Source organism: Stegastes partitus, unplaced genomic scaffold (assembly GCF_000690725.1).
Source record: "Stegastes partitus isolate 25-593 unplaced genomic scaffold, Stegastes_partitus-1.0.2 Scaffold395, whole genome shotgun sequence".
Classification (NCBI taxonomy): Eukaryota; Metazoa; Chordata; class Actinopteri; family Pomacentridae; genus Stegastes; species Stegastes partitus.
In genome coordinates, this window is record NW_007578126.1 from 71,200 (window position 1) to 98,185 (window position 26,986).

At 40.5% G+C, this 26,986-nt stretch overlaps 1 protein-coding gene across 2 annotated transcripts; it reads right to left on the reverse strand.

The window, feature by feature from the left end:
* Positions 1–1,696: 1,696 nt before the first annotated feature.
* Positions 1,697–22,401, reverse strand: arhgap40 (Rho GTPase activating protein 40). Of its 2 annotated transcripts, XM_008285296.1 has the most exons (16): positions 22,267–22,401; positions 19,831–19,986; positions 17,618–17,844; positions 16,335–16,555; positions 15,529–15,607; positions 12,829–12,977; positions 11,437–11,602; positions 10,972–11,063; positions 10,533–10,610; positions 9,081–9,240; positions 8,045–8,127; positions 6,634–6,840; positions 6,117–6,260; positions 5,647–5,798; positions 5,362–5,417; positions 1,697–4,475 (listed from the first exon to the last, which is right to left on the reverse strand). In XM_008285296.1, the coding sequence occupies exons 1-16, from the start codon at positions 22,338–22,340 to the stop codon at positions 4,369–4,371; spliced, it is 2,151 nt and encodes a 716-aa protein (XP_008283518.1). In that variant the 5' UTR covers positions 22,341–22,401; the 3' UTR covers positions 1,697–4,368. The 2 variants fall into 2 exon arrangements, with proteins under 2 accessions (XP_008283518.1, XP_008283519.1); XM_008285297.1 differs by lacking the exon at positions 19,831–19,986.
* Positions 22,402–26,986: the final 4,585 nt, after the last annotated feature.

Below are 26,986 nucleotides of genomic sequence, written 5' to 3' on the forward strand. Positions count from 1 at the left end.
GCCACCGAGTAAGCACAGGAAAGAGCTTCATCTCACACTGTCATCCCTCATCAATCCGGTCAGCGTGACACAAAAAGACGAAAAGGAGGAGAGGAGCGCTTCCTCCATCAAATGTCAGGGAAGTGGTGAGCTCTAAGTGCACGTCGTGATTAGTTGTGAATGGGACGCTGCAGTGTGATTGGTGGAGAGAGCCGGGGGTCAGGCGTTCTGCCAGCAGCTCATACAAAGCTGCTGATTGCTATTCATCCACTGATTACAGTAATTTAGATCTGCAGCAGGCCAAAGGGGCCTGCGTCTGGCAGGCTGGCTGCTCCTCAGTCTGGGGGGTGCACTTTGGTTTGCTTAGTGATTTTTGTGTTGTCAGAAATGAGCACATGATGCTGGAAAAAGAATCAAACATGCAGTGGAAATGCAGAAAAACATCACAGCCTTTGTGAAAAAAACATCAATGTTAAAAGAGCAAGACAAAAACAAGGAAGGAGAATATATTATTATGTCTCAAAATATGTAAAATATGTCAAGATAAAACAAAAAGAAATATCCTATTTTGGGTTTAAACACTTACTTCTCCACCATGATTTTTTACATGGTGCATATCTTAAATCTCACTTTGAGTAAGAAAAATCCACCAAAAAAGCAAACAAATAAATGAATTAAAGCTATATGATGCATCAGTTTTGTTTCTTTTTGTCTTCCAAGTGCCGTTTTTACACGCTGACACCTTGAATAATCAAAGTTGATGAAGCAGTTAGTTGCAAATGGTTTTTTGCAGGAGCGTTGGTGATGATTAATCACGGAACTGAGCAGCTCTGGCCTCTCCACCTGCACACATTACAAGGTTAATCTCTCTATTGATTATTGCAGCAGAACGAACCAATAGTTCACTCCTGGTTTTCTCTGTGTTCACATGTGTATGTTTTCTGCTTTCTGTGGATGCTTAAAGTGGGGGGCACAGATGCAACTATACTGTTGATGAATGATTGCTTTTGAATGATTGCTTTTGTTGATAACATCTTTCAGCTCATATTGACAAAATAAATCATGCTTAGCACATTAGATTCACATTTATTGACAAAAAAAAGGACATTTTTCAAAAGTTTTCTTTCTACAGAAAAAGTATTTTCACAGATGTATTAAAAACAACGACTTGTGTATAGGGCATAAATATACATTCTAACGCTTGCTGACTGACATCTAAAATCTTCACCGATAAGGGGTTCACACTATGATCACAGCAGGAAACACGTGTAAATGCTGTAAAATGTCCATCATTTAAGTCCCTGGGTGTGTAGATAACACTGTTTCAGAGATTTTCCTCCCCCACAAGCTCCTCAGTCGTCACACGTTCACATGTATACAGACACAAACAGACTCAATAGGAAGCTGTGAACTTGTACCCCGTTTTGGTGACTCCACATCCTGTTGTTCAGCATGTGTGTTTAGACAAAGCGTGTCCATGTGCTTGGCTCCTTGGGGTGTTTGGACTCACACCGCTTGCCCTCGGGGATGCTGCTTCAGAGGTGACCTAGTTCTCCTGATTGTCAGCAAAAGGCAGTTTCATCAGCTTGCTTTGTGCCGAGGCACTGAACTGTGCCTGGGACCCTGGGACAGGCCAATTGGACTTGTGTAATGAAGCTCATCACACACATGCACGCACGCCACACATGCACACACACACTCCACTGTTGTCAGGCAGTAGAATTTATAACACTCATTTATTACCTTCTGCTTTATCAAAGAAATGTGATTCCTGTGTGCGTTTCTCATGCATGCACCACACAGACATTATGGTCCATTACAGGGAGGTGACAGAGATGGAGCAGAGGGTGTTGATAGATGTGGGTGCCTAGGCCGGCTGTCATTACTCCCATCTATCGAACAGAGTGTGCAAGACACTTCCCACAAAATGGCCGCGGAGCACCAACATGGCTCCAGCTGCAAGGAGCAAATGGTTCACATCTGATGATTGGTACAAAATGTTTAATACATTCATTTGCTGCTTGCGTGTTTGGAACGGCTTCGAGTAGCAACATGAGCACAACAAACACTCCTACTGCAGTAGTTTCTCCTCACAGCAGATTGTATATGAATGAGAAATATTTACAAAGGAAATTTGTGCTACAAACAGATGTAAAGAGATTCATTAAAAAAAAACAAACAAAAAAAAACCCCAATATGTACACAAACACTGCAAATTCCCACACTGAGTATGGGCGACTTAGCAAACATACTGGTACACTGAGTGCAGCACTCCACATTAGCCTAAAGTCTCTCTATCCTACATAGTACTCACCAAATACAGAAGTAACAACGGTATTACATTCATATAAATAATAATACTCCACGCTCCAGGAGTCACTTCAGCACTTTCGCCTCCATTCATGACCACTGAAGACCAGCTTCACTGTATGTCCTTAACAACTCCCTTTAGAGGTACAACAATTGTCCTTGAGGTTGTGACACCAAATCCCTTGGTGTCAGAAAAGAGAAGTCTCTTTGAGCACTGTTCTGTGCGAGTCAGGGGTCCTTGGAAGTCCATGGATTTTTATAACACCCAGGAGACCACAGGGTTTCACAGATAGACAAATATCAGTTCATCAAGGTCTTGTCCCTCTTTGAATGGCACAGATGTAGAAAGGGGTCGATACACAGAGAGAGTCCTTCTGTCTCTGTTTACATCAAATCTGCAGAATGGAGATGCCAGTAGCAGGAGAGAAGGAACATGAGTGATTGAGAAGGATCAGTCAGTTGATTACCTAATTGATCCGTCAGTAAATGTCTGTTTTCCAGCTTTTACTTTTGAGTGCCTTTCCTCCTGTTGCTGTTTTCTTATTAGATAAAAAAAGAAGAAGAAAAAACTGATACAAGGGTTTTCTGTCCATATTTGAGGCTATATGTGCCTCTACTACAATCAATGTGTTTACACCGACATAACTAACCAGATTACAGTCTGATTGCTCCAATAAGCTGAGTTCTTAAACATCATGTAAATGAGAAAACTTGTTTCTGTAATCAGGGTAGAACAATAAAGAAATCAGATTTCCCCAGCTGTGTTTCTCCTGAACACCTATTTTTGCCATGTGTGTGGCTTGTAATTTTGTTTTTTTACATGAACACAAGCAGGTGAGTAACACTAAACCACTAAAGAGGTTTTAGCCAGCACCAAAATAACAAGAACTAAAGGTAATTTGTTTAAAGCAGTTTAGTGAAGTGGGGTTATTCATATGGTAAGAAATAAGAGGAAATGCATGGATTTCTGTCTTATAAGGTAACACGGATTCATTGCCTTTACTGTATGCAGACGGAATATGCTCAGTGTGGTACGTAGTCACTCCGAGCCAGGAAAAGCCCTGCTGGTGGATAAAAGAGGATATTAAAACAGGGAACACTGTGCCCTCGAACATCAAGTCCCACAAAAACTTTTGTGCTGAGAGAAAAATAATCTCCGCTTTGTCTGCCTGTCAGTCTTTTACTACCTGTCAGTCTCCTGATGGAGAGTTTTCTAATATAGTTTAAAAAAAAAAAAAAAAAAAAAAGCCAGAAAGCCACATTTTTAAAGGTTGGAAGTAGGGGAGTTACTGACCTGCTATATGGGTACATGTTTGCTGATTTCCTGGTTTATCTAAGTTCAGACTGACAAAACAATGACTGCGATGAATGTCAAAAAAATAATTGCAGCCAGAATACTGAAGTACATAGTTAGGTACCCATTTTGCTTAGAATATGCACAAAAAAACCTATATCATGTTGCAGCTTTACAATGGATCGATGGATCAAACCAACAATAGGAGAACACATAGTCTGTGTATGTGGAGCAGAGGTTGGTCTGAGCGGGTGGAGGGCGGCTCTCTATAGCCAGAGGTGCTCTGCAACCCCATCTGCTCACTCATGGTAGGAGATTTCTTGAGAGAAAAGATGGTGAAGCAAACTGTCCAGCCGCTTTCCCTCTCTCACTCGCTTTCTACTCTTTTCTGTGACGCAGGTTCTCCATCGAAGTAATGAGACACGTCGGCAGCTTTTTGCTCGCAGCGTTGCAGGCCTGCAGTAAGGCAGGAGAGCAATGATGGCGTTAAGGGAGAAAAGGAGCAGAAGAAGACAGAGGGAAACAGAAAGATAGAGAGAAAGAGAAAGAGGGCAATGTGTGCTCATGTGATCGCAGACAGTTTTGAGGCTCTGCTCTGGGCAGATTCTGCATCTAACTGTTTCTGCTTCCTCCATCTGTCTCCTTTCTCGCTTGTTGCTCAGAGGTTATGCAGGACATGAAGAAGAAATGGCTGCATGGATTTGATATTTCTTAAGACTCTGCCTTTACTATTCTTCTGCTGCCCGTTCCTCGATCCGTCCATCCACTGTCCCATGGCTTCGACGTTACAGCCCTCTGCTGGCATTAGGTTTCATCTTGATGAACCATTCTCCTCCAGGGTTACTGTTGTATAAATCCAGGAGGTGTGTGTCGGGATCCAGACAGTGCTCACCTGCAGAAAACACACACAATAGAATTAGGCCAAGTGAGGAAGATGAAAAAAAAAAAAGAAAAAAAAAAAGGATTTATTACTTACATATAATTTAAGGCTATAACTAACATTTTTAACCAGTTATGCAGATTAATCAGTTCATTGTTTGGTCCAATAAATGTCTTATATCTTGTATATTTTAATTTATGTGTAATTTAAGTGAGTAAAATTGAAAAAATACTGAACTGGAATTTCTTGTGACAGCAGTGATATTACTCTATTCTCAATAAAATCTTCTTTTTTTTATTCTCTCCCTGTGTTCAATTGTGTATATTGGGTATAAATAATATTCAGTGTATTTCATTCAAGTATTGGATTTCCAAGTTTAACAAAACTTGCAGTATATTCATACACCAAGTGGCACAGTAATGTATTTCTAGCTAAGCATAGTTGCATCAGTGTGGCAGCTACGGTTTGTGCTTTAAATATTTTCAAACTGTTTGAAATTTTACTAGATCATCAGAATAGTTGCTGACTATTTTCCTGTAAATTGATTGCAAATGGGCAAATTGTTCATCAATTCTTGGGCTTATGTTTGTGTCAAAACAATAATCAGAAGTTCCAGGAACCAACATGCAGGTTTAGAGATTCTCTTACACAAAGTTAAACTGCCTGATAAAGTTTTAGTCGTACTGTTCACTGTGTCAGCTCTCATGTGAGCGCGCAGACATGTGTGTAATAAGCATTTGTCTGCTCTGATAACTGCAGATGCACAGCTCGTGTCTCTTTGGCGCTTGCACACTTCATTACATAAGACCTTGCTACTCTCATCAGCTCATTGAGCAGAAAGACATGCAAATGCCACTGCTGCTCTGATCAGAGAAAACAGCAGAGCCACTTTACTCACCGATATTCCCTCCCACTTCGTACAGGGCGCAGTCTGGATACACCACAGAGCCGTTTCTGTTGAGAGACACATACAACATTATCCTGCTCTGTTTTTCAGAAAGGTGGATATATAATACACGTTTCATTCTCAAAGGATAATTAAATAAACTGATACGGGTGACTCCAGAAACCTATCAGTTACAACTTGTGATCAAACTTGTATTTTTGCAAAGCCAAGCAGTCAGATTTCACGTAGCACAGCTAGATGACACAATGGTGTTTTTATACTGCTGCAGTATCACACCTTCGCATTTTTCCTTTTCCATTATCAGGGCTACGGAGGAACTGGCGGTGAAACTGGGCAAGCAGGTCTGAGGCTCGTGAGCTGATATTGAGCTGGAATTCCATTGTGCCGCTCACCAGATCACCAACCTGGATCTTGACTGTACGACGCGGCTGCAAAAAAAAGAAAATGAGAATATTCACCACTGTCATCATTTTTTGATGTAAAGTAACAGAAGCAGAATCAGCAGGAGGCTAAGCATTTAGCATGTTAAATGTTAAATTATGTACAATGTGCTTAATTATGATTCTTCTAGTGATAATTTTTAACTGGCACATCGTAAGTATTAAGTCCATAGATAAAATTACCACAAGAACTGACATTTTATGAAATAATTCATGGCTGATAATCGATGCTGTATTGTGGTTCCAAATGCAAGACATTACTGTTGAGAACAAAAGCCGCAGTGCAGCACTGCTAAACCAGCTCACCTCTGAGTTGTTTTTGTCAGGTTTCTCTCTGCTGTCTGTATGAATCTTCCTCAGCAGGTTCTTGATGCGGCGATCATAGAACTGGTAACGCCGGTTACTGTTCTCATTCAGTTTACGCACCTGGCTCATGAGGAAATTAGGGATCTGAAGAGAAAAACAACATGATACAGCATGTTGTGATACAGTGTTTACCAAAGAAATCTTATCACTAGTTTACTCACTTGGTTTCTCAGGAACTCACAGCTAAAAAAAAAAATCAAAAGGCCAAGTTGGAACCGTTTTGGTTGAATTTTTTTAAATTAAAAAAAAAAATAAAATCAGACTGCCATTTCATTTTCAAGATATTTATTTAACATACAGCTTTGACCAGATGCTATTTCTCTGATAATGAAGTGAATCTTGTCCATTAAAAATAAAACCAGTTTAAAGATTTTCCAGTTAAACTGGAGCACACTTCAACAGTAAATATACACTAAATAATCACGCTATTATATCTGATGTATGTGGGTGGTCCTACCGTCCAGAGCAGGTCCTGGTAGCGAATGAGGAGCCTCATAACGTCAGCTGCCTTCTCCGCCTGTCCTTTCTCTGCCCCCTCAGTCAGTCTGCTGGGGACGGCCTTATGGAGGAAGAGGTTGGGAGCCATGATGGTTGCGACGGCCCACAGATTCATCCTGTTCCTCTTCTCCCTGGAAACCACCTTACTGAGGAACTCAAGCAGAGCCTGAAGGAGACACAGATGGAGATGCATAAGGCTGAAGGCCTTTAAGATGTTTGTAGAATTATTTTTTCTATTAAAAGGTACAGCATGGACTTTAAACATACAGTTCCATATTTTATAAACTCAAAAGACACACTCTGGCTTTCGACTGAGCACAGTGAAAATGTCTTTCAAAAGATAAAAAGGCCACTTACATGAAAGACAAAACAGAGTAAAGTGAATTATCACAGTGACTGAATCATCCGTAACACCTCTGCTGAGAAGTATGCTAATGCACTGTAAGTTTCAGCTGCCTCCACTGGAGTCAAAGTAATTAGTTCAGGTGGGATTTATGCTCCTGGTTGCTATAAGCGGGGCTGACTGCACACTTATGTTGGTGAAAGTGAATCATTGGTTAATGCAAGCCATTATATAACAGAGCAGAGTGTCTGAAATGTGGATTGTGAGCAGAACAATACAGTCATGCATTATGAAACGGTGCTTTGGTCAAGAGTCATTTGGGATGCATTTCTGACAAATCTAAGAAGAGCGAGTAGAGTGAAGTAAAAAAATGTAAAAATAAAGTAGTTTTACAGCAGAGGTTGTTGATCACATGTCCAGTTTAATGCTTTTGGGATCACTCATAGATTCTGTAATTTTCCTGTAGGGTTTTACACTTTTACATAAAATACTTTTCAAACTTGACTCCCACATTTTGGTAGCTAGTTTTGAGCCAATGTCGTGTGTGGAAATCAAAAATGTTCTCCAAGTGCAAGTACATTTGAGCAACGGAAAAGCAATATTTCAGTGTAAAAATACACTATTAGTTACCTAAGTAAAAGTGCAAATTAAGTATGATTAAAAATGACCTTGAAATATCAAAAGTAAAAGTACTGTAACACTGCTCCTTTCATTATTATGTAATTACTGATACTGTGAAAGAAGAGTGGAGCTCATTTCAATCCTAGTTACCGGTAGATCCTAATTTGAAAAGTAACCATGTTTCTCTTACCTTGATGGAAGAAAGTGGTTTCATGCTACACAACTACTGCCAACCACCAAAAGGTCCAATAACTGTTTGCTAAAACAGTGGTTGAGACCATTAAAAAAAAACTCAGTCTATTCCAAATGTTTTAAAATGAAATCCTTTTATCTGTCTTAAAGCTTGATTTACTGTTTCTGTGTGGAATTTCTGACATGAAGTGTTATACAGTTGTGCTGTCTTTACCTTTAGTGTGTTCCTGTTGGGCTCAGGCAGCAGCAGGATGAGCAAGTTCAACATGTGGAGTTTCTGCTTTAGCTCTGTGATGTCTGAAGAAATAAGAAAATACGTAGGTGAGACAGATCGAACACACACTCACACTATTAATTTCCTCTGTGTTTGACTAAGAATAATGGGATGTCTAAAGACTAATGGCATTGTGACAGGTGGTCATTAGGTTTGTTAGCTTATGTTTCTGTGGTCACACGTCATTTATCACTTTGCACTGATCCTCCTCACAAACTATACATCAGTGAGTCATCAGTCAGGCTATATTAATATCAGTCTATTTTTTTATTAAGGTGAAACTGATGTGAAAATGGCTGATCCCCCTCTCTGTGGAGTCACAGTGTGCGCATTTGTGGTGGTGCCAGGACACCTCTTATAAACGCTATCAACTTGTTCATCTTAATGTTGAATTCTCAGCTGGAGCAGAAAAGATAAGCGTCACACAGTGCTGCCATCATGGCGAAGAGACTTAGGTGCTATAATTATGATGTGAGCCCTGCTGAGCTGTCTGAAAAAGTGGGACACATTGTGGTGTTGAGGAAGGGAAAAGGAACTGTTGCATATGTCTATATTAGACAGTAATTTAATGGAACCAGACAACATTTAAGACGCTACCAAAAGATTGACAAAATACACAACAGTGATCCAAATACACACTTTGTTATTCACTTTGGCATTTCCACTTGCATAGTCACATACTGTGTGACGCGGTCTGGTTGTTATGTAACTATACAGCATTGTCGTGAAACGGAATGTTCTCAGGTTTAATCCAAACAGAACCAGGTCTCGAATCACTGAACAGCAGCCTCATTCAAAAAACTGAAGTATAATGGGTGCGTAAGTCTGACGCAACACTGTTTGCACAATCTGTTCAATGCTTGCATAGTATTTTAAATCTACTGTAAGAGTGTTGCAATTCTTTCAAAATATCAACACAAGAATATAAAATATATAAGATATTTTACCTAACAGCAATCACTGAGTGTACACTGACCTCTGACAGCACTGAAGGTGTTGAGGTACTCAGCGGTGAGCAGAGGAGCAGGCAGTTCGCGAATAAACTTCTTGAGTAGTGCAGCAGCATCATTTGGACTCACTTCATCCCAGCTGACCTGCCCTGAGTAGAAGTTGGTCTCCAAGTATTGCTGCAACAGCTGCACACAGAAAACAATGCAGTTTTCTGTTGGGGTGAATTGAATAACAAACTGACATGTCTCCATTTAAAAGCTTGTTATAATTAGATTTACTATTTATGACAATAGATTTAAAAAGACAGGTGTAAAAACTGATACTGATGCTTTGACACAGGGAACTTTTGAAGGACCCATCTAAGGACAGACAGTGGTGAATGAGTTTAATCCACTGAACCTCAAAATCGGCCACCGGGTTTGAAAGGCATGTTGTCTTCAAAAAGCTTTCTCCAATAGAAAGAATCAGTTTTTAAGCTTTCTGCTGGTTCTTGAACTAATCATGTATGATGTGCCATTCCATCAAGGAACTTTAACAAAACAGGGCTTAAATTCAGATTTTTATTGACTCTCACTTTATTCTACATGTCTCTTTCAAACATTTGCCCAAAATCATATCTGCTATAAGCAGTACTGAAAAAAATTAAAAACGAAAGTAGTAAAATGTCTATAGTATGTGGAACCACCATTTTTTGTGGACACTTGGGCAAATGTTGTACATGTTGATTCCATTTGGTTTTTTTTTACATAACAATCAAAGTAATTCATTTTTTTCTTAATGATTTATGACTTTATAACCTTTAATACTGCACAGAAGACATTTTGGAGTTCGTTGTACTTCTAGCCATGGTTGTGCTGTTTCCATAGAGGTGTGGGACTGTAGATTGCATTTAAAAATGGGACCATAGGACCAGAGCAAACTTAAATGTCCTGAAACTGCTTGGACTTTAGGAGTAAAGCAAAAATGCTGTGATGTGACATAGGTTCATGCTGTGTACTTGTCACTAACAGTAAAAAATTTTAATCATTTTGTAATACCTTGGTATGCAATTGAAACCAGGGACTAATGAAAGAAACCACAACCGCACTATGAAATTTAGTTATTTCTCACTGTTGTAGACTAATTGATTATCTAGCCTGGCAGATTTCCCTCCCTTGTTGCTAACTGGTGCCCTCTTGTGGCTGCTCAGGTTTAAATGATTCACGATCATCTCTATATTGTGGCATCATGAAGGCTATCTGGCACCAGCAGCTGAAAAAGAATGATTGATTCTGTCTTATTGGACCTTGTTTTTGTAAATGTCAGCTGTACTTAAACTTCTTGAAGCCTGTTGGTTTTCCTCTCCACTGTTAAAGCAATTCTTACATTTTACTGTGTCAATATTTTGTCTGCTCTTTAGGTCTTGGCTTTACACAAGAGATAAATAGATAAAATAATTAAGTGCAGTGCTATGTGTGTGTAGATTCCGATATGCCACCTTGATTCTGGACTGAGACCCTGGAACCCGTAGGATCCCCTCCGAATCTACTCCTTTCTTCTCCAGAAACGACAACAACTGCAGAGGGAGAGAGAGAAAGAAAAAAGGGAGAGAGGCATCAGCAGAATCCGGCATCAGTAGATAAGAATCTCGAGCTCACCTCTGCTGGTTATACTCAGTAACTGCTGCTACAAACAGGGTGTGGTCGAAGCATTTCACATACAGAGGACACTGTATGTTCTCTAACAGTTCTCTATCTATGACAAAAAAATGTCACCTTCTGCCAGACCAGAGGAGAATAACAGACTTAATAGACAACAACAAAGTATGAATGTCTGGCACGTACAAATTTTGCATGATATGCAGCGTGTAATTTATTTACTGTACGTGTTTTGACTGTGAAAGGTCATATCACACAGATGCATTCATGGGTTCTTACCGCCTGCAGGAACAGAGGAATTGAGGTGTTGGACTTCATTTTCTGATCAGTCTCCAGCAGCGTGGCCAGCGGCACCCCAAAGAGCGTACTCTCTGTGAAAGACTAGCGTGTCAGTCATGTTTGCCTCACATGGTGTTGCTTGTGTCACTATGTGCAAACGAGGATGCTGACATACTGCAGTGCTAACCAAAAGGAATATTTATGACTGATAAATTATTTGAAAAAAAAAAACCAAAAAACATGTAACTAGTTTTGTCTAGTTTTGAGTGCTGAGCAGGTACAATCCTGGCACCAGAGAAACAGGAAGGAACAGTTAACAGGAATTAAAAAGCTGACAGCTTGTGTGTGTGGGTCAAAGACAGAAAAAATCTCCCACATAGTTTGATATCATTTTCTTAATAAAAAAAGGTACTGTCAATTACCATGTGTGTAAAGTCTTTGCTGTGGGCTCAAGTGCTACCCTACCTGGGATTTTCCTCTTGCCGGTTTTGTGCCTTTTGACCTCCAGCTCTAGGAGGTCACACAGCGCCGTCATGTCAATGAGAGCCAACTGACGCACCTTCTTCATGTCAGCATGGGACAGATCTTGAATACGAGTCACTCCTAGACGGCACTTGGGGCAGATCACCCGCTGAGAAGGTGAGAGTGGAGGAAAGAGAAAAGTGAGAAGAGAGGGAATGGAGTTGAAAGTTAGCAAGTGCAGGTGAAGAATGACAGGAAGACAGAAATCATACAAAACAAAAAAATAGAGGAAGATGAAGACAGATTGACTGTACATCAGTTTATCTCGATGCAGTGTCTTTAAGTACACATGGTAGAAAGGTATGCTGGCATGCATAAGTAGGACCACAAATTCGCCCTTTTTGCACAGGAAACTTATTTAGCCTGAAATAGAAAAATAAATCTGCTGGACGGTGACACAACAAGTCTCCTTTTGTTTTGAGCTAATTCTATCATTCCTTATCTGCTTAACCTTGTTATCTAACCAGCAGCGGAGGGCTGATTGCAAATGGCTTATAATATCATTTGTGTATGTGTGTGTGTGTGTGTGTATGTGTGGTTTCAGGTTTACATGAAAGTCTTGATCCAAAACAGGGACTGAAATATTCTGTAAGAAGCTTGGCACTAAATTTCTGTGACTCGTTTTTGCTCTTTACTTGCAAGTACTTTTTTTTTTTTTTTTAAAAGGTTTACTACTATCAAACCCAGTTATAATCACAACAATAAATTAAACAAAACTCAGACTGATAGAGTCAAAATGATGATTTAACTGGCTGTCTGTAGGCAAAGATCACAAAAACATTTAAAAAAAATCTTTTAAACAACTGTGAGCTTAAAAATTCCTAAAACCTCTGTATTGTATCTGAGATCTTAAAACTTTGTGGAACAGACAAAGATGTGCATATAATTGGGACTGGAATACAAAAACTGCTCAGTCAAAAAAAGCCAACTGTCAGCATTTATGGTAGAGGCATTTGGTGAGGCTTATGAACTATATTTATAAATATAAATTTATATATATATGATTTTAATTTCAATATGAGTTAAATTGAACTAAAATTTCATCCTCATGCAAAAACCAAGCTGTTAATATTCCCCAAAACTGTGTGATTCTTTTGAAATTCTCTTTTCAGGCAATAGATTTCACTCTCACTAAATGTTATGAATGTACGATACAAACAGTAAAACACAAGTCAGTGTTCCCCATTTATGTTTTATATGCAAATTCTCTTCCTGTTTCATGCCTGGACCATTTGAAGATTTTACTTAAAACTCTCTACTCCCTACAAAGCTGTCCTAAAACCACAGTCATTCTGGAAAATGAGTGGGAGAGATGAAAAGTGTTTGGGTGCTTACAGGCAGGGTGCCGTCCTCTTTCCTGCGTTGGCTGTTGTTCTGTGGCAGTTTGGCTTGTTTGAGGAAGATGACAGCCTGTTCGCAGTAGGCCACATCAGTGATGAAGAATTCTTCTTTAGGAGCACCTCGCTGATGCTCCGGTGTCACAGCTGAGCAGGAAACATGCCAGTAAAAACACACAAACGCCAGTCTTTTTAGTTTTTTTTGAGGGAAGTCCAGTGTAGAGATGTCAAAAAAAAAATTAATTTGATAGTACGCTTCATGAAGGACCAAGAGGAACAAAAACGACAGAAAGTCAACACAAGAATGAGGAAATGTACTATACACACCCCTTATCTGTTCTCTGATTAAGGACAGAGGAACAGATAATTTCAAAGAAAATTAAAGCTGCAAGCAGCGTTGGTTGGGTCCTCGGTCTGCGTTGGACCCTCATGCCCGTCTGACCTCCATTTTGACACAATTTAAACCTGCTTTAAGTTTAAGGAGCCGTTTTCTCTCTCTGCTCAGCCTCAGACTGTCAGTGAGTCACATGACCAGCTGCACTGAGCTGCCAATCAGCATTAAAGCTGCAGGTGATGATGTCATCGTTTTTCATGCCCCTGGCTGAGAGAGCTGAGAGTTTTACTCGCTTTCACTCACTTTCACTCTCCCATACAGCCACAATTTTCACCAAATGTGTGTAAAAACAGTTTACAGCCTTAAATTTTTTTTAAGGCTGCAGGACCTTTAGTTTATTGTGTAGATGACCAAATGTCACAGCATGTGTGCACATGCCCCATAGACAGCCATACAAAGTATGAGCCGAGGCTGCGGCAGCGCATCAACTTTAACGGCTCGCCATTCAAAAACCGGTTGAGAAACGTCAAATCCCTTCAGAACTTTTGTACATCAAGGCCTTCTCTGTCTCCTGTGTGATTTTCAAGTTGGTACAATTTACGGTGTCAGACAAGATAATTTTTTCCAGAAAGATGTTTTCACGGATTTTCTTACTTTGAAAGGCAAATTGCGGACTTCCTGTTTGAGATAGGTCAGGGGTGTCAGTGCGAGATTTGTGGGTCTCATTGAGACGAACGTTTTGGTGTTGGTTTGATCTCTGTACGACATTCCTACTGGGCGCTAGGGCCGTTTTAGTGTGTTTTTCTGTAACTAGGTGGCGCTAGAGAGCATTTTCTTGTTTTTTTTTTCCATATTATCAAAGTTTTCGCCGATTTGGACGTGCGTGCCAATTTTGGTGAGTTTTTGAGCGTGTTTAGGGGGTCAAATTAAGGGTTTCGCGTTCGGCGGAAAAATAATAAGAAGAAAGAAACGGAGCAGGAACAATAGGGTCCTTGCTGCTTGCTTTGTAAGTAGGGGTCCTCGGACCCTAATTAAAGCTGCAAGCAGCGTTTGTCGGGTCCTCGGTCTGCGTTGCCATTGTTGAAGTTAAACCTGCTTTAAGTTTAAGGAGCCATGTTTCTCTCTCTGCTCAGCCTTAGACTGTCAGTGAGTCACATGACCAGCTGCACTGAGCTGCCAATCAGGATCAAAGCTGCAGGTGATGATGTCATCGTTCTTCATGCCCCTGGCTGAGAGAGCTGAGAGTTTTACTCACTTTCACTGTCCCATACAGCCACAATTTTTTACCAAATATGTGCAAAAACAACATATTTTTGTGGGAAATCTTGTTAGGAAGCCCTCAGTGTCATTTTTAAAGCAGTAGGACTTTTAGTTTTTTATGTAGATGACCAAATGTCACAGCCTGTCTGAACATGTTCCATAGACAGCCATACAAAGTATGAGCCGAGGCTGCGGCAGCTCATCAACTTTAACGGCTCGCCATTCAAAAACCGGTTGAGAAACGCCAAATCCCTTCAGAACTTTTGTACACCTGATTCTAATTTTTCCATAGGTGTGAATGTGACTGTGCATTGTTGTCTGTCTCTAAGTGCAGCCCTGTGATAGACTGGCAACCTGTCCAGGGTGTCCCCTGCCTTCGCTCTACGTCAGCTGGGATAGGCTCCAGCCTCTCTGTGACCCTAGTGAGGATTAAGCGGTGTATAGATAATGGATGGATGGATAAAAACAAGAATACTGCTGAAGCCACTGTCACCATCTGCAACAGCACTGCAGTCCATTTTGATTTTAGTAATGTATCTAAGATGTTTGAGTCTTGCTTTTCAAGAGACACCAACCTGTTGTATGTTTTTGTAATATTAAAACACCTACAAATAAGGGGCTGCAAGGTGCCCCCCCCCCCCGCGACCCTAGTGAGGATTAAGTGGTGGGTGTATAGATAATGGATGGATGGACCTACAAATAAGTTTTAGGATTCTCCAATTTGCAAACTGTTTCCCCTGCTTGTTATCAAACTATAAAACAGACAGGGTTTCTCAAGCAGCAGCATGCAGAGACATGTAGTTATCCAGGATTCAATGGGAGCCAATGAGATGACAGATAGCAACATTGTGGCCTGATCCGTCATCATAAAATCCCCACAAACCTGCTGCTCACCTTCAGCTATGTTTCTAAAGACAAGGCTGGCCATTACAAAAAGTAATTTGTAAGATGATCTGATGATGTAATTTCCAGACTAAAACTGGTTTTGATTCAGCTATATCACTAAAAACAAGCTGCAGCCCAGAGTTCACTCACTTCTTTGTTATCCCTTTCTTTTTTCTAGTTTGTTTTTGACTTAGTATAAATATATTATGTAGCTCTTACCTGATAGGGGTGTTTTGGCAACCGATGCCATACTGTTTTGGGCAAGGTCTTCACTATGCTGAGACTCTGGCAGAAGGGTCTGGTGAAAGAGACACATTGCAAACAAATTTACAATCTTGTCTGTAATCAGTAACTGTTATAAATATCCGTGTCCAATAAGAGAATGGACATGGGTTCACAGAGTGTTTCCTTTGAAAAAGCACTGATAAGGATCAGAGGAACAGTGTCTCTAGTCCTCTCTCAGACTGTCTCAGACAGGCAGCGAGGACAAAGCATGGCCTTTACATGTGATTTGCCTTTATTGTCACAGGTCAGGCCTCCTCCATGAAACAAGATAGCACAATACAGTGGAACAATAGAAGGTAACTCACCAAGTCTTAACAGTCACCTGGGAAATGGGTATCTGATATTTCACTGCATATTGTATTTACTGTATGTGACATGAGTGGGCTCTGCTTACTGTGAACTTTCAGGCTTTCGCACAGATTTTCTACAGCAGTCTTCAGACATGAAAACTGTAAAACTGAGTCATTTATGTGTATCAATGGAAGTTAAATGTGAAGATTTAAATCTAAAGTACTTATGAGTTACAATATGTATATGCTACTCCTGTTAATTAGGTAGCTAAATTCAAAGTGCTGATAAAAGTTTGTCTAAGCCATTCCTAAACCGACTACTTTTTTCTATTTGTAGTTTCTAACATTTAAATATATTTATCACTATGTAGGGCACATATATTTGTGAAGAGCTGTAGAAAAGCCTTCCTTAGGCAAATAGTAATTTACATTGTATTTAAGCATCCTGACCTGAGCAATAGGTGAATGGAAGATGTCACGAACGTCGCGGGGAGGTGGTTTGTTCCGTTTGCGGAGAGACAGAGTGTAGGAATCCAGTCGACGCTGGACGGCCTCGGCCTGCGTCCGAGTCAGAGTGGACAGCAACACCGCGTTGTCTACATCCTCGCTGTCCTCACTGATGAGGTTCGACAAGCCAGCATCAGCCAGCCACTGCTCCTCTTGCTCTCCCTCTGAAACATATAACAAGCATCCAGATGTAAGCACACACTGACAACAACAAGATGTGGGTAAAATGCAGCATGTTGCAATACTAAAATATAACATGAAGTAGTTATGTATACAATTTTAATTAAATGACTGGATTATTTACAGTTGTGTACTAATTGTAAGTAAATGCAAAGTAGCTGTAAACTGGTGATATACTAAATTTAGGTTTACGAGAACACTTTTTCTCATTGTTTAAATTTAGAAAATTTTATAAAGTAATGTGTAAACTGGTCGCTAGGAAACATCTGCAGCACAGTGCAATCAAAAGTCACCAATGTGTAAACAGTATATCACCGTGGCATCACAAGATGTCACATATCCCATTGTGAGAGTTTTAAGGAGGGTAAACAATACCATGATGTTTTATCTATTTACCCTATAGAGGAGCAACTTCAGCTTTGTTAGTTAGCTCAGTTAGCTATGCAACAGTTACAGCAGGCAGTTGATGAGTGTAAATGAATAGTAGCAACTAATCCCTAAGTATGAACTAGATTCTGTGTTGCCTAAAAGTATGAAGAACTGTCTCTCATTACAGCAGTTAAGTTCAGGAAGAAAATTAAACTGTCATCTTCTCAATATAATATGTACAGTTACACAAAGCTGCACAGAGGCCTTAGTCATTAGCAAAAGGATTGAAACAGTGCCTCTGTTTTATATAACATGAAAAGGATCAATCAAAGAGCAAAATTAAGACAGTCAGATCATTTGAATGAGAATAAAGGAAAGCATAATAAACAAATGTTTCCTTTAATAGTCAGCATTCATGAATGGCTATTTGGCTTTTGCATATAAAACACTCCCCACCACAGTGTTTGATAGTGTTGTCATGGTGATGAGCGCCACTTTGCTGCATGAGAGAAACCTGATATGTTGCCATGGCAAATGTATCATTTAATGGAGGATCCCGGTAGCAGCTGAGTTAAACAGTATCATTTTGTAAGACTATCACATAATCTTAAATGGACTTCTTTCTCAGCTGTTTTTGTCTATTCTTTATCAATCAGCACAGGATCTGCAGTATTTACCTTCTGACTGTCTGGAGTCTCTTCTGGTGCAGTCGAGGTCTGTGTAGCCACTCCCCTGTCGAATAGTCTCAACCTCACTCCAAAATGAGTCCAGACAGAGTTCGTCGGGATGCTGCTCCTGGTCCTGGGAGGGCGGCGGCGTGTGCGTGCTGTGTGAGTGTTCAGCGGCTGCCTGGTCCTGCGTGCCGGCCCAGGAGTCCACGCTCATCTCGGTGGGGCTGGGATCTCTGGTGCAGACATACACACACGTAAAAAAATCACACGCATGCATGCAAACAAATGAGCAGAAACACAAAGACACATACAAACACGGGAGGAATGGTGAAGACTGAGGTGGTGCAGGGAGGATGAATCAGCCGGGAGAGCCCAGAGAGATAGAGAAACAAAAGGAGTGGGATGGAGGTAGGGCCGGAGTGAGGAGAGAAACGGCGAGAATGGACACAAAGGGGGGTCTCTATTGTTCTTGTAAAATGTGGCCTGAAGGCAAAGTACCCTGCAGATCCACTAGATGTCACTGTAGCAGTGTGAAATCTGCTTCCCTGAGGGTCACACCCCTCCACCTACAGATACACATCTGAGAATGCAACCCAGTAACACTCAAGGGTGAAACATGCAATGAAGAGAGTTTTGGAAAAAGAAATCTTGTCTATATTTGCCCTCAGTTTCTGTTCCTAGCACAAGCAGGGAAAAGGCAACCTGCTATTTATATGCAGGACTGAACAACAGAGGATACTGTTCTGTCCCAACAATGGGAAGCACTCAGCTGGCAGACTCACTCACCCCCTCAAGCACTAAAATGTGACCCTTTGATCACAGACACAGGAAGTGGTCAGCTGATTCACTCCAGTGGCATGTGGTTCATCCACATTCTTGTAGTCAGCATATCTCAAAGAGACGTACCAAACCATACCGTTCCAGAACACCAGATGTCTTATCATGCCATCAAGAATGTAGAGAGACAATGAAATGATAGTTGCTGGATGTATCAGAGCCAAAAATACCTTCATACTTTCAGTTGTGATTCAATGAGCTCATCAAGATGCTGCTCATAAATGCCCGCATTAACAACCAGTCAATGCTTTGGTTTGTTGAACAAGTTTTGTGGTGTTTCAGATGTGGGTTTTAATAGATATACTATTTCAATAAAAGCTTATTTTATTAGCAAGTAACAGCAAGCGAAACAGACAAACTGAAAGAAACAGATTTCTACAGCAGGCCTACACTATTTTTTCGTTCAGTAACATGATACTATGCATAGAAAAAAATATTTGCAAGAAACATCACCATTAAATTTGATGTAAAAAAAAAAAAAATCAATTAATGGTCAACAGTTGAATTCAAGAAATGTGACCATCTACTAAGTGCGGTACTATAGCATAAAACTACACATTAACTGCTTTCTCATACGTTAAAGCTTTCTCCTTTTTAAAAGCTGTCAAATCAGCTCTGCATTGACTTAATACGTAAAATGGGTCATGCTATTGCTTTACTGTTCCCTAAACCAGTATGGCTACATTCCATCATACACAACAGCAGTATACAGTGTAACGTGACAGTACCCTGCAGTGCAGGCTAATCCAAGCCATTTCCATGGAAAACCACAAACACTTCTACTAAGGTGTCCTCACGCAACTTATCAAAACCACAAAAAATCCCTATAATGAGGTTATTTAGCTAGAACAGCCATTAAATGCATTGTGAAAAATGATGCACAGCTCCAGTCTGACAGATTGATAACAGCAGCGATAATGACGTTAGTGAAGGCACGAGGCATTCACTGACATGGCAGATCTGAGTTAAGGTTTATGAATTTTCACATCATAGCCATACTAGAGAAAGTGTTTGTTTAATCTGACCAGCAGACAAAAAAGCAAAAACTTGTTGTTTAAAACACAAATGAAGCAGGAAGTCCTCGCATTTAAGGTCCTAACAGCAGTAAATGTTTGACATGCGTGCATGCTAATTGACAGCAGCAATTACGTATCAGTGTCAATGACAGTTGTTGATGACTAATTGTCCCTCCGTAAACTAACTGTTTCAGCTCTAGAGGACTGTCTCTATAGAAATACATTACCTCACAGAGAGAAGATTCATCTCTATGAGTTCCACACAGATTTAACTTGAACAATAAAATATAGTCTTTAGCTTCTGATCAAAATTCAACCATTTGTAAATTTAGTCCTGCTGATCCAACTCCAACTCCGCACACTTACCTTGCTTTTGTCTTATGGAGCTTTGACTTCATGCGTTTGCCCCTCACTGGGCTTTTGTTTGGACGGAGCCTGAAACGACTCAATCTGGAGCGTGGAAACTGCATGTTGGAATCGAGCCTGCTCACCACTACCTCCTCTCTGCCTCCCATATCCACACTGCCAGAGAAATCCAGGAATTAGTCCTGCACAAAAACTAGCTTTATCCAGTCCTGGTGGTTTGGCACCATGTGAGTGCGATGTAAACTGTCCGCTGCTCAAGTTTCTCTGTGTGGTGACAGGAAGTGAGGTTGCAAAGTGTGGGGCTTGGAGCTGTGTGGCATATTTGCATGCCGAGTAGAGCTGGTGCTGGAATGCGGGAGGGAGTGACGACTTCCTGAACATCAACACATCATTCACACCTGTCCCCTCCCTCCCCGTGGCGACACACCCTGCCTACATGCCTGATGGCCATCAACTTCCTCTTCGGTTCAAACAGAAATCTGCTACCTGACACACTTTAAACCCCCACTTAAATTACTTAGGCTTAAACACAACAAAGATATCCATTGTTTTAGCCCACTAGAAGTCTAATGGACATGCATGACGAACCCTCTAGTCACAGCAGTGAAAGTTGACTCCATTAATGGCCACAAACATGTATACCTCAGGCAATTTGGTGGCCTTTTAGTGTAAGCTTGACAACTCTTCTTAAGCTCATTAATCAAGGATTCTTTGTTGGTAAAATGAGGCATTTAATCACCTCCCTGCTGTATGTTACTGTATGTGTCCAGAAATAAATAAATCAAACTGGTGAGAAGAATGAAGATGGTCTTCTCTTTTTTCAAACTCCATTGCAATGCATGCATTGCAAACAGGCAATCTTTAATCAGACAGTACATACTTGTGGAGTGACAGCTAATGACGTGTTGGCTTAAATCAAATCATGCCTTATATGCAGAAGAAAGCACCCATTCATGTTGTCATAGCTAACATCCTCATTCAACCTCATACCTGAGGGCAACTAACCTTCTGATATAAATGACTGCCAGGTGGCTGTGTGCAGATGCTCATGTATGTGTATGAGCGCAAGGTAGAGTGAGAGAAACAAGAGAAGTTTCTTGAGTTTCTCAAGTGCAACAGGTCTGTCAACATTGCCTGAGCGCAGCCTTGTAACCCCTAAACATCTTACCAAATCACTCATCACAGCTGTTCCATTCTCTCTTGTCATGCTGATGGCAGCTTGCATATCATTTGAATGTGTAGTGGTTTTGACACATAGGTAATTTAATGACGAGTTTAGCATAGCATTTTCACACTTTTCACCTCAACATGTGCACTTCTTAAATTTCTGCTAGTGCATGACTTAGTTCTGTCTATTTTAATAAAAGCTTGATGGAACAATGTTGGGAAATGTGCTTTCATGGAAATTCAGCTGATATCTGCTGTGCGTCTTACAAACCTAACCAGTTACTTCAACCCTCTACAGTTTGTCACATGGCCCTGCTTGCATTTTGAATTTGTAAGTAAAAGAAAGCTTTCAGTCTCTTGTGCCAAACTCATAACAACTGACATCATAATGACCTCACACTAAACCTCCAGCTAAAAATGCCAGTAACTGTATTACAAAATCCTCTCAAAGGACAAACTATAAAAAAGAATCAGAACAGCTTTGAATCTATTTCCCATGCTTCCTTGTTTTGACTTAAGAGCCAAGAGGAAAAGAAGCATTGTTTCAGTTTTAAATCAGCTAATAATATTCCTAAACTTGCCAGCAAGTTATAAAGCCTGGCCACAAAACAAAGCAGCACACGCTCCCTGCTAATGTTAAAAAAAAAAAGATTACTGAAAATGTCAGTGTTGGGATTTTTCCTTGTTGAATGGACCTCAATTAACATGGAGAATCAACAGGAAGCCACCTACTCTGAGAGAAGAATGGACAAAACACAAAGCTGCTGTTTACCTACTTATTCAGCACTGTGGGAAGTAACATAAAGTAACCTCAACCAACAACTCGGATTGAGGAATGCTGTAATCCACTTGAAAAAACCTCATGTTGAAAGCAACACACAGTGTTTAATCCCTGTGGCTGAATTCCACTGAAAGCCTCTTAGTTTACAGAGAAAGCAACAATTAGCTTGTATGGCCTTGAGAAAGTGTTTGTCGCAACATATAGGTTCTTTGATGTGAAAAATCATAAACATAGAGTCATTCTGAATCAGGCCACAAAGTAACTCCATCAAAAACGCACCAAAAGGTAAAACTGTAATAAAAGTCTTTAGCGTTAAGAGAAATTATTTTTTTGTGCTGACTGACTAAAAATGAAGTTCCGACTAAAGAAAGTCAAACAAAAGTGACACCCAAACCTATTTCAGATCAACAATAACAAGATAATCCATGCAGGAGCCACAAGCCTCAGCAGACCCTGAGTCCACAGCGGCAGCAAAAGCCTAATCCTACCTGGCCTTGGCCCGTCCGATACCTCTGACTGAGAGCAGCAGTAGGGCCGCCGAGCCACTTCTCCCCCATGGCATCCTGTTGGTGTCCCCCCAAACTGCTGCGAGCCGTAGGAAACAGCAGCTGCTTGCCCCTGGCAAGCTGCTTCCTTATAATCTCTTCAATGCACAAACACATTAGAACAAGGACACTCTGACTATGCTGGCAGGCACGTCACTACATCACATCCTGGGGCAGGAAAGGAGGTCTGCATGGGGGGGCTCAGGGAGGGTCAGAAGCTTAGTGGTTGAATAGCTGACTGGGGCTGGGACAGACAGAGAGAAGATATGATATGAATGGTTAGTTTGGACATGGGGCTGAATGGATGGAAGAGAGACCACAACAGCTGCATGCCAGACTGGGCTGCTGGATGGGTAGCTTCACTAACTTTCTGGATCAACTAATGCTGTGGCTTCATCATTTACTGGAACAAAGAAAAGCATACAATATCCTTTAGACTATGGAAACATGCTTACTCATTCATTTACTGTTTTACAAAGGAATGTGCAACATTGTTTCTTTAATTTGAACTTGTTTAACCTGTAAATAGTTTTCAACAGTAACTGAAGGTCATAATCCATTTTTACTGGCACTTATTTACAGCATGGTTGAATATGAAGAACTATCAGAGACTATTAGACAGTTTGTCCAGTGGTGTCCAGAGGCAGGAATGAAAAAACACGGGCCCCTCACTGAACTTTGGATGAAAGGGAAGAACACAAGGCAGCCCATGGTCTTTGATTGATGAAGTACAAAGAGAGCATAAATAATATAGAATAAAAGTGTCCTCTCCTATACCTTTTAAACATGATCTAGTTTTACATGCCATAAGGATAAAATTCAGGTCTTACCTGCTTTTACCATTTGACTCTCAATAGACAGGAGTCAAACTGGTGAAACCTAAAGTGTCATTTTTATGCAATGCATAGGTAAGAACAGGCTGCCAGAAGATCTGAGTTTCATGCCATTTCTTTTCGTTTCTGAAGCCTGTTGTTATGAAGATACACTACCAATCTAATCAATTCAATCTACTAAAAAATGCAATTTACTCTTGACTGACTAGCAATATTTTTTGTCTGTATTTTTGTCTTAGTTCACTATTAACACCATCATATGGCTTCTATTAAACATATCAAACTTATCTTGTGTGTGAAATATGCCATAAAGAGAAATTAAAAGGAATGTGTTACAAAAATATATATTTAAACTGCCATTTGAAAAGGTCAGATTCATAGCCAAGACATTAAGGGCAGAAATGTACAGTAGGTGACTATTTGTCACTTACTGTTCTTTGTCTTGTCCTTACACTGGATTTTCAAACAGACAGGCTGGTGTACAAAACATTACTTGGTGCTGAAATTAGCTAAGGCAGAAGTTGGGTTAACTATAAAATCATAATCGTGCTTAAAGTAAATTTTTAATAAGCTTTACTATATTTGCTACATTATACGAGAGAGTTTTGAAATGAAATGAAATGAAAAATACTTTATTTATCCCAGAAGGGAAATTCAATAGTTGGAGTTCATTCCTAAGGACTAGACTTTGTAACGCAGCAGTGTTGGTGGAGTTTAAATTCTATGGAATCCATAGTGTTTCTAGGAACATATATGAGCTACTCAGTGGTGTAAAACCTCCTTTTTGTCTATCAGTCACTGTTAAAAACGGTCTAATCAGTTAATGAATGCCTTTTTTCTGCACAAAATTGCTCACCAATTAAAATGCTATTGTGTAAAACGAGGTCCACACATACCTAAGTGAATATAAGAATCAGCATATGTCCATCTCTGTTGCACAGTATCTGGTGAGACCTGCATAGTCTGTGCTCTGTGCTGCTGGTGTGTCAGGTCTTTCGCTGTTTCCCCAGTGATTTGTTAGACTAAGTTTATCTCTAACCAGATCAACACAGCTTACAGAGACCAAAGGGATGCCTCTGGGGATTTTGCCTTTCTCACCATCCCTCTTTGTTCACACTAACTTATTCCTTACTTCTGTTCTCCCCATCGTTTTCAGCACATCAACCACAGCTCTCAGAGGTGTTGTCTCCCAGTCACGATCATCTTGATTTCACTCCTGGTTAAGTCCAATAAAACCATCTTCTCTCCTCCCCTATCAAACTGCACTTATCTCTCTCCTTCCTTAAAATTTAAAATGTTTCTTTCCTGCCCCTGGATCATTTCTGACTATTGTTCATGGCTCGTCAAGATCTTTTTTGCCTTTTCTGACAATTCTCCTTAGGTCACAGAGACGTTTGGAGAAAAAGGAGAGTAGGAACGTGATGGCATGTCTTCATGTGACCCTGCAGATGGCATGTGACAGCCAGCTCAGCCTCGTGCCCTGCTCATCCACCTCTTGGCAAGCAGGGCACTGAGCATGTGTCAAGTGTAGGGGAAGGGAAGGGAGGACAGGAAAGTACAGCAGAATACAGGAGCAAGTGAAATAATAAAAGAGAAATGTGTTGAAATGATGACAGAGGAGGATAAAATGTTGTTATAAGAGAAAAATAAGGATGTAAAAAGAGTGGGGGAAAATTGATTGTAGAAATGTATTGCTATGTTAAATTATCTTTCGTATTTTGTTGGTCTTTGTTTTTCAGCAAGCTCTCTTAGCTGACAACTATCCAGATAACTTTTCACAAGAGAATATGGTCAACGATTAAAATGCAAATTAGAATCAGCCCAGGATGAGGCAGACTCATCAACACTTCCAGATGGTTTGACTAACAAACAAATGAGGACACTGCAAATGCTGACAGCACATCAGTCTTATCCACACACTGAGACACTTGGCTGCATACCAATATATTGGCTATGCTCATTCATGAACATACACTAAAGCACACAGAAACAAAAAAGGTGAAATTAACTGTTTCATCAAATGCAGAAATTCATGCAGCTGATGCAAGTTAGTTTTTAACCCCAAAACACAACACAACACAATTCCACACAGAACAATGAAGACACAGTGAAGGAAAGTCTGCAATAAACACTTGTCACGAGTGCAAACGATTTTATGAGGAGGAAATAATGAACCATGCACGTGCAATGTTTATTGTATACATACACACTGAGCTGCAGCAGTCGAATTCCTGCATCATGCCCACAGTGATGTGGGTTTTCCACTCATCATTATTTATGACTGCAAAGCTTGACACATTAATTCATCTGGACAGTGCAACTGAACTTGTTCTGAAAGCATAGGAAGTGAGTTGAAGAGAAGTTTTAATTATCTCATCATATAAACATATTGATGCATCACTCAAAGTATGTCTCTGCACAAGACCCTGAAAATAAAAGTAAGAACAAAAAAAGGAAATTGAACTCATTGTTTTCTAATTGAAACTTTACAGAGGCTAACCCATTGCTGGACATTGCAGTTTCATTTAATTTTTTTTTTAGTCAAAAATGTTCTTGTGACTTGATTTCTCCAAAGGCAAGGGTACTTACACAATTGGTAAGCTGTAAACTAAACAACTTTATATATACAGTACAGACCAAAAGTTTGGACACACCTTCTCATTCAAAGAGTTTTCTTTATTTTCATGACTATGGAAATTGTAGATTCACACTGAAGGCATCAAAGCTATGAATTAACACATGTGGAATTATATACTTAAAAAAGTGTGAAACAACTGAAAATATGTCTTATATTCTAGGTTCTTCAAAGTAGCCACCTTTTGCTTTGATTACTGCTTTGCACACTCTTGGCATTCTCTTGATGAGGTAGTCACCTGAAATGGTCTTCCAACAGTCTTGAAGGAGTTCCCAGAGATGCTTAGCACTTGTTGGCCCTTTTGCCTTCACTCTGCGGTCCAGCTCACCCCAAACCATCTCGATTGGGTTCAGGTCCGGTGACTGTGGAGGCCAGGTCATCTGGCGCAGCACCCCATCACTCTCCTTCTTGGTCAGATAGCCCTTACACAGCTTGGAGGTGTGTTTGGGGTCATTGTCCTTTTGAAAAATAAATGATGGTCCAACTAAACGCAAACCGGATGGAATAGCATGCCGCTACAAGATGCTGTGGTAGCCATGCTGGTTCAGTATGCCTTCAATTTTGAATAAATCCCCAACAGTGTCACGAGCAAAGCACCCCCACACCTCCTCCTCCATGCTTCACGGTGGGAACCAGGCATGAAGAGTCCATCCGTTCACCTTTTCTGCATCGCACAAAGACACGGTGGTTGGAACCAAAGATCTCAAATTTGGACTCATCAGACCAAAGCACAGATTTCCACTGGTCTAATGTCCATTCCTTGTGTTCTTTAGCCCAAACAAGTCTCTTCTGCTTGTTGCCTGTCCTTAGCAGTGGTTTCCTAGCAGCTATTCTATCATGAAGGCCTGATTCACACAGTCTCCTCTTAACAGTTGTTCTAGAGAGGTGTCTGCTGCTAAAACTCTGTGTGGCATTGACATGGTCTCTAATCTGAGTTGCTTGTAACCTGCGATTTCTGAGGCTGGTGACTCGGATGAACTTATCCTCCGCAGCAGAGGTGACTCTTGGTCTTCCTTTCCTGGGCGGTCCTCATGTGAGCCAGTTTCTTTGTAGCACTTGATGGTTTTTGCGACTGCACTTGGGGACACTTTCAAAGTTTTCCCAATTTTTTGGACTGACTGACCTTCATTTCTTAAAGTAATGATGGCCACTCGTTTTTCTTTACTTAGCTGCTTTTTTCTTGCCATAATACAAA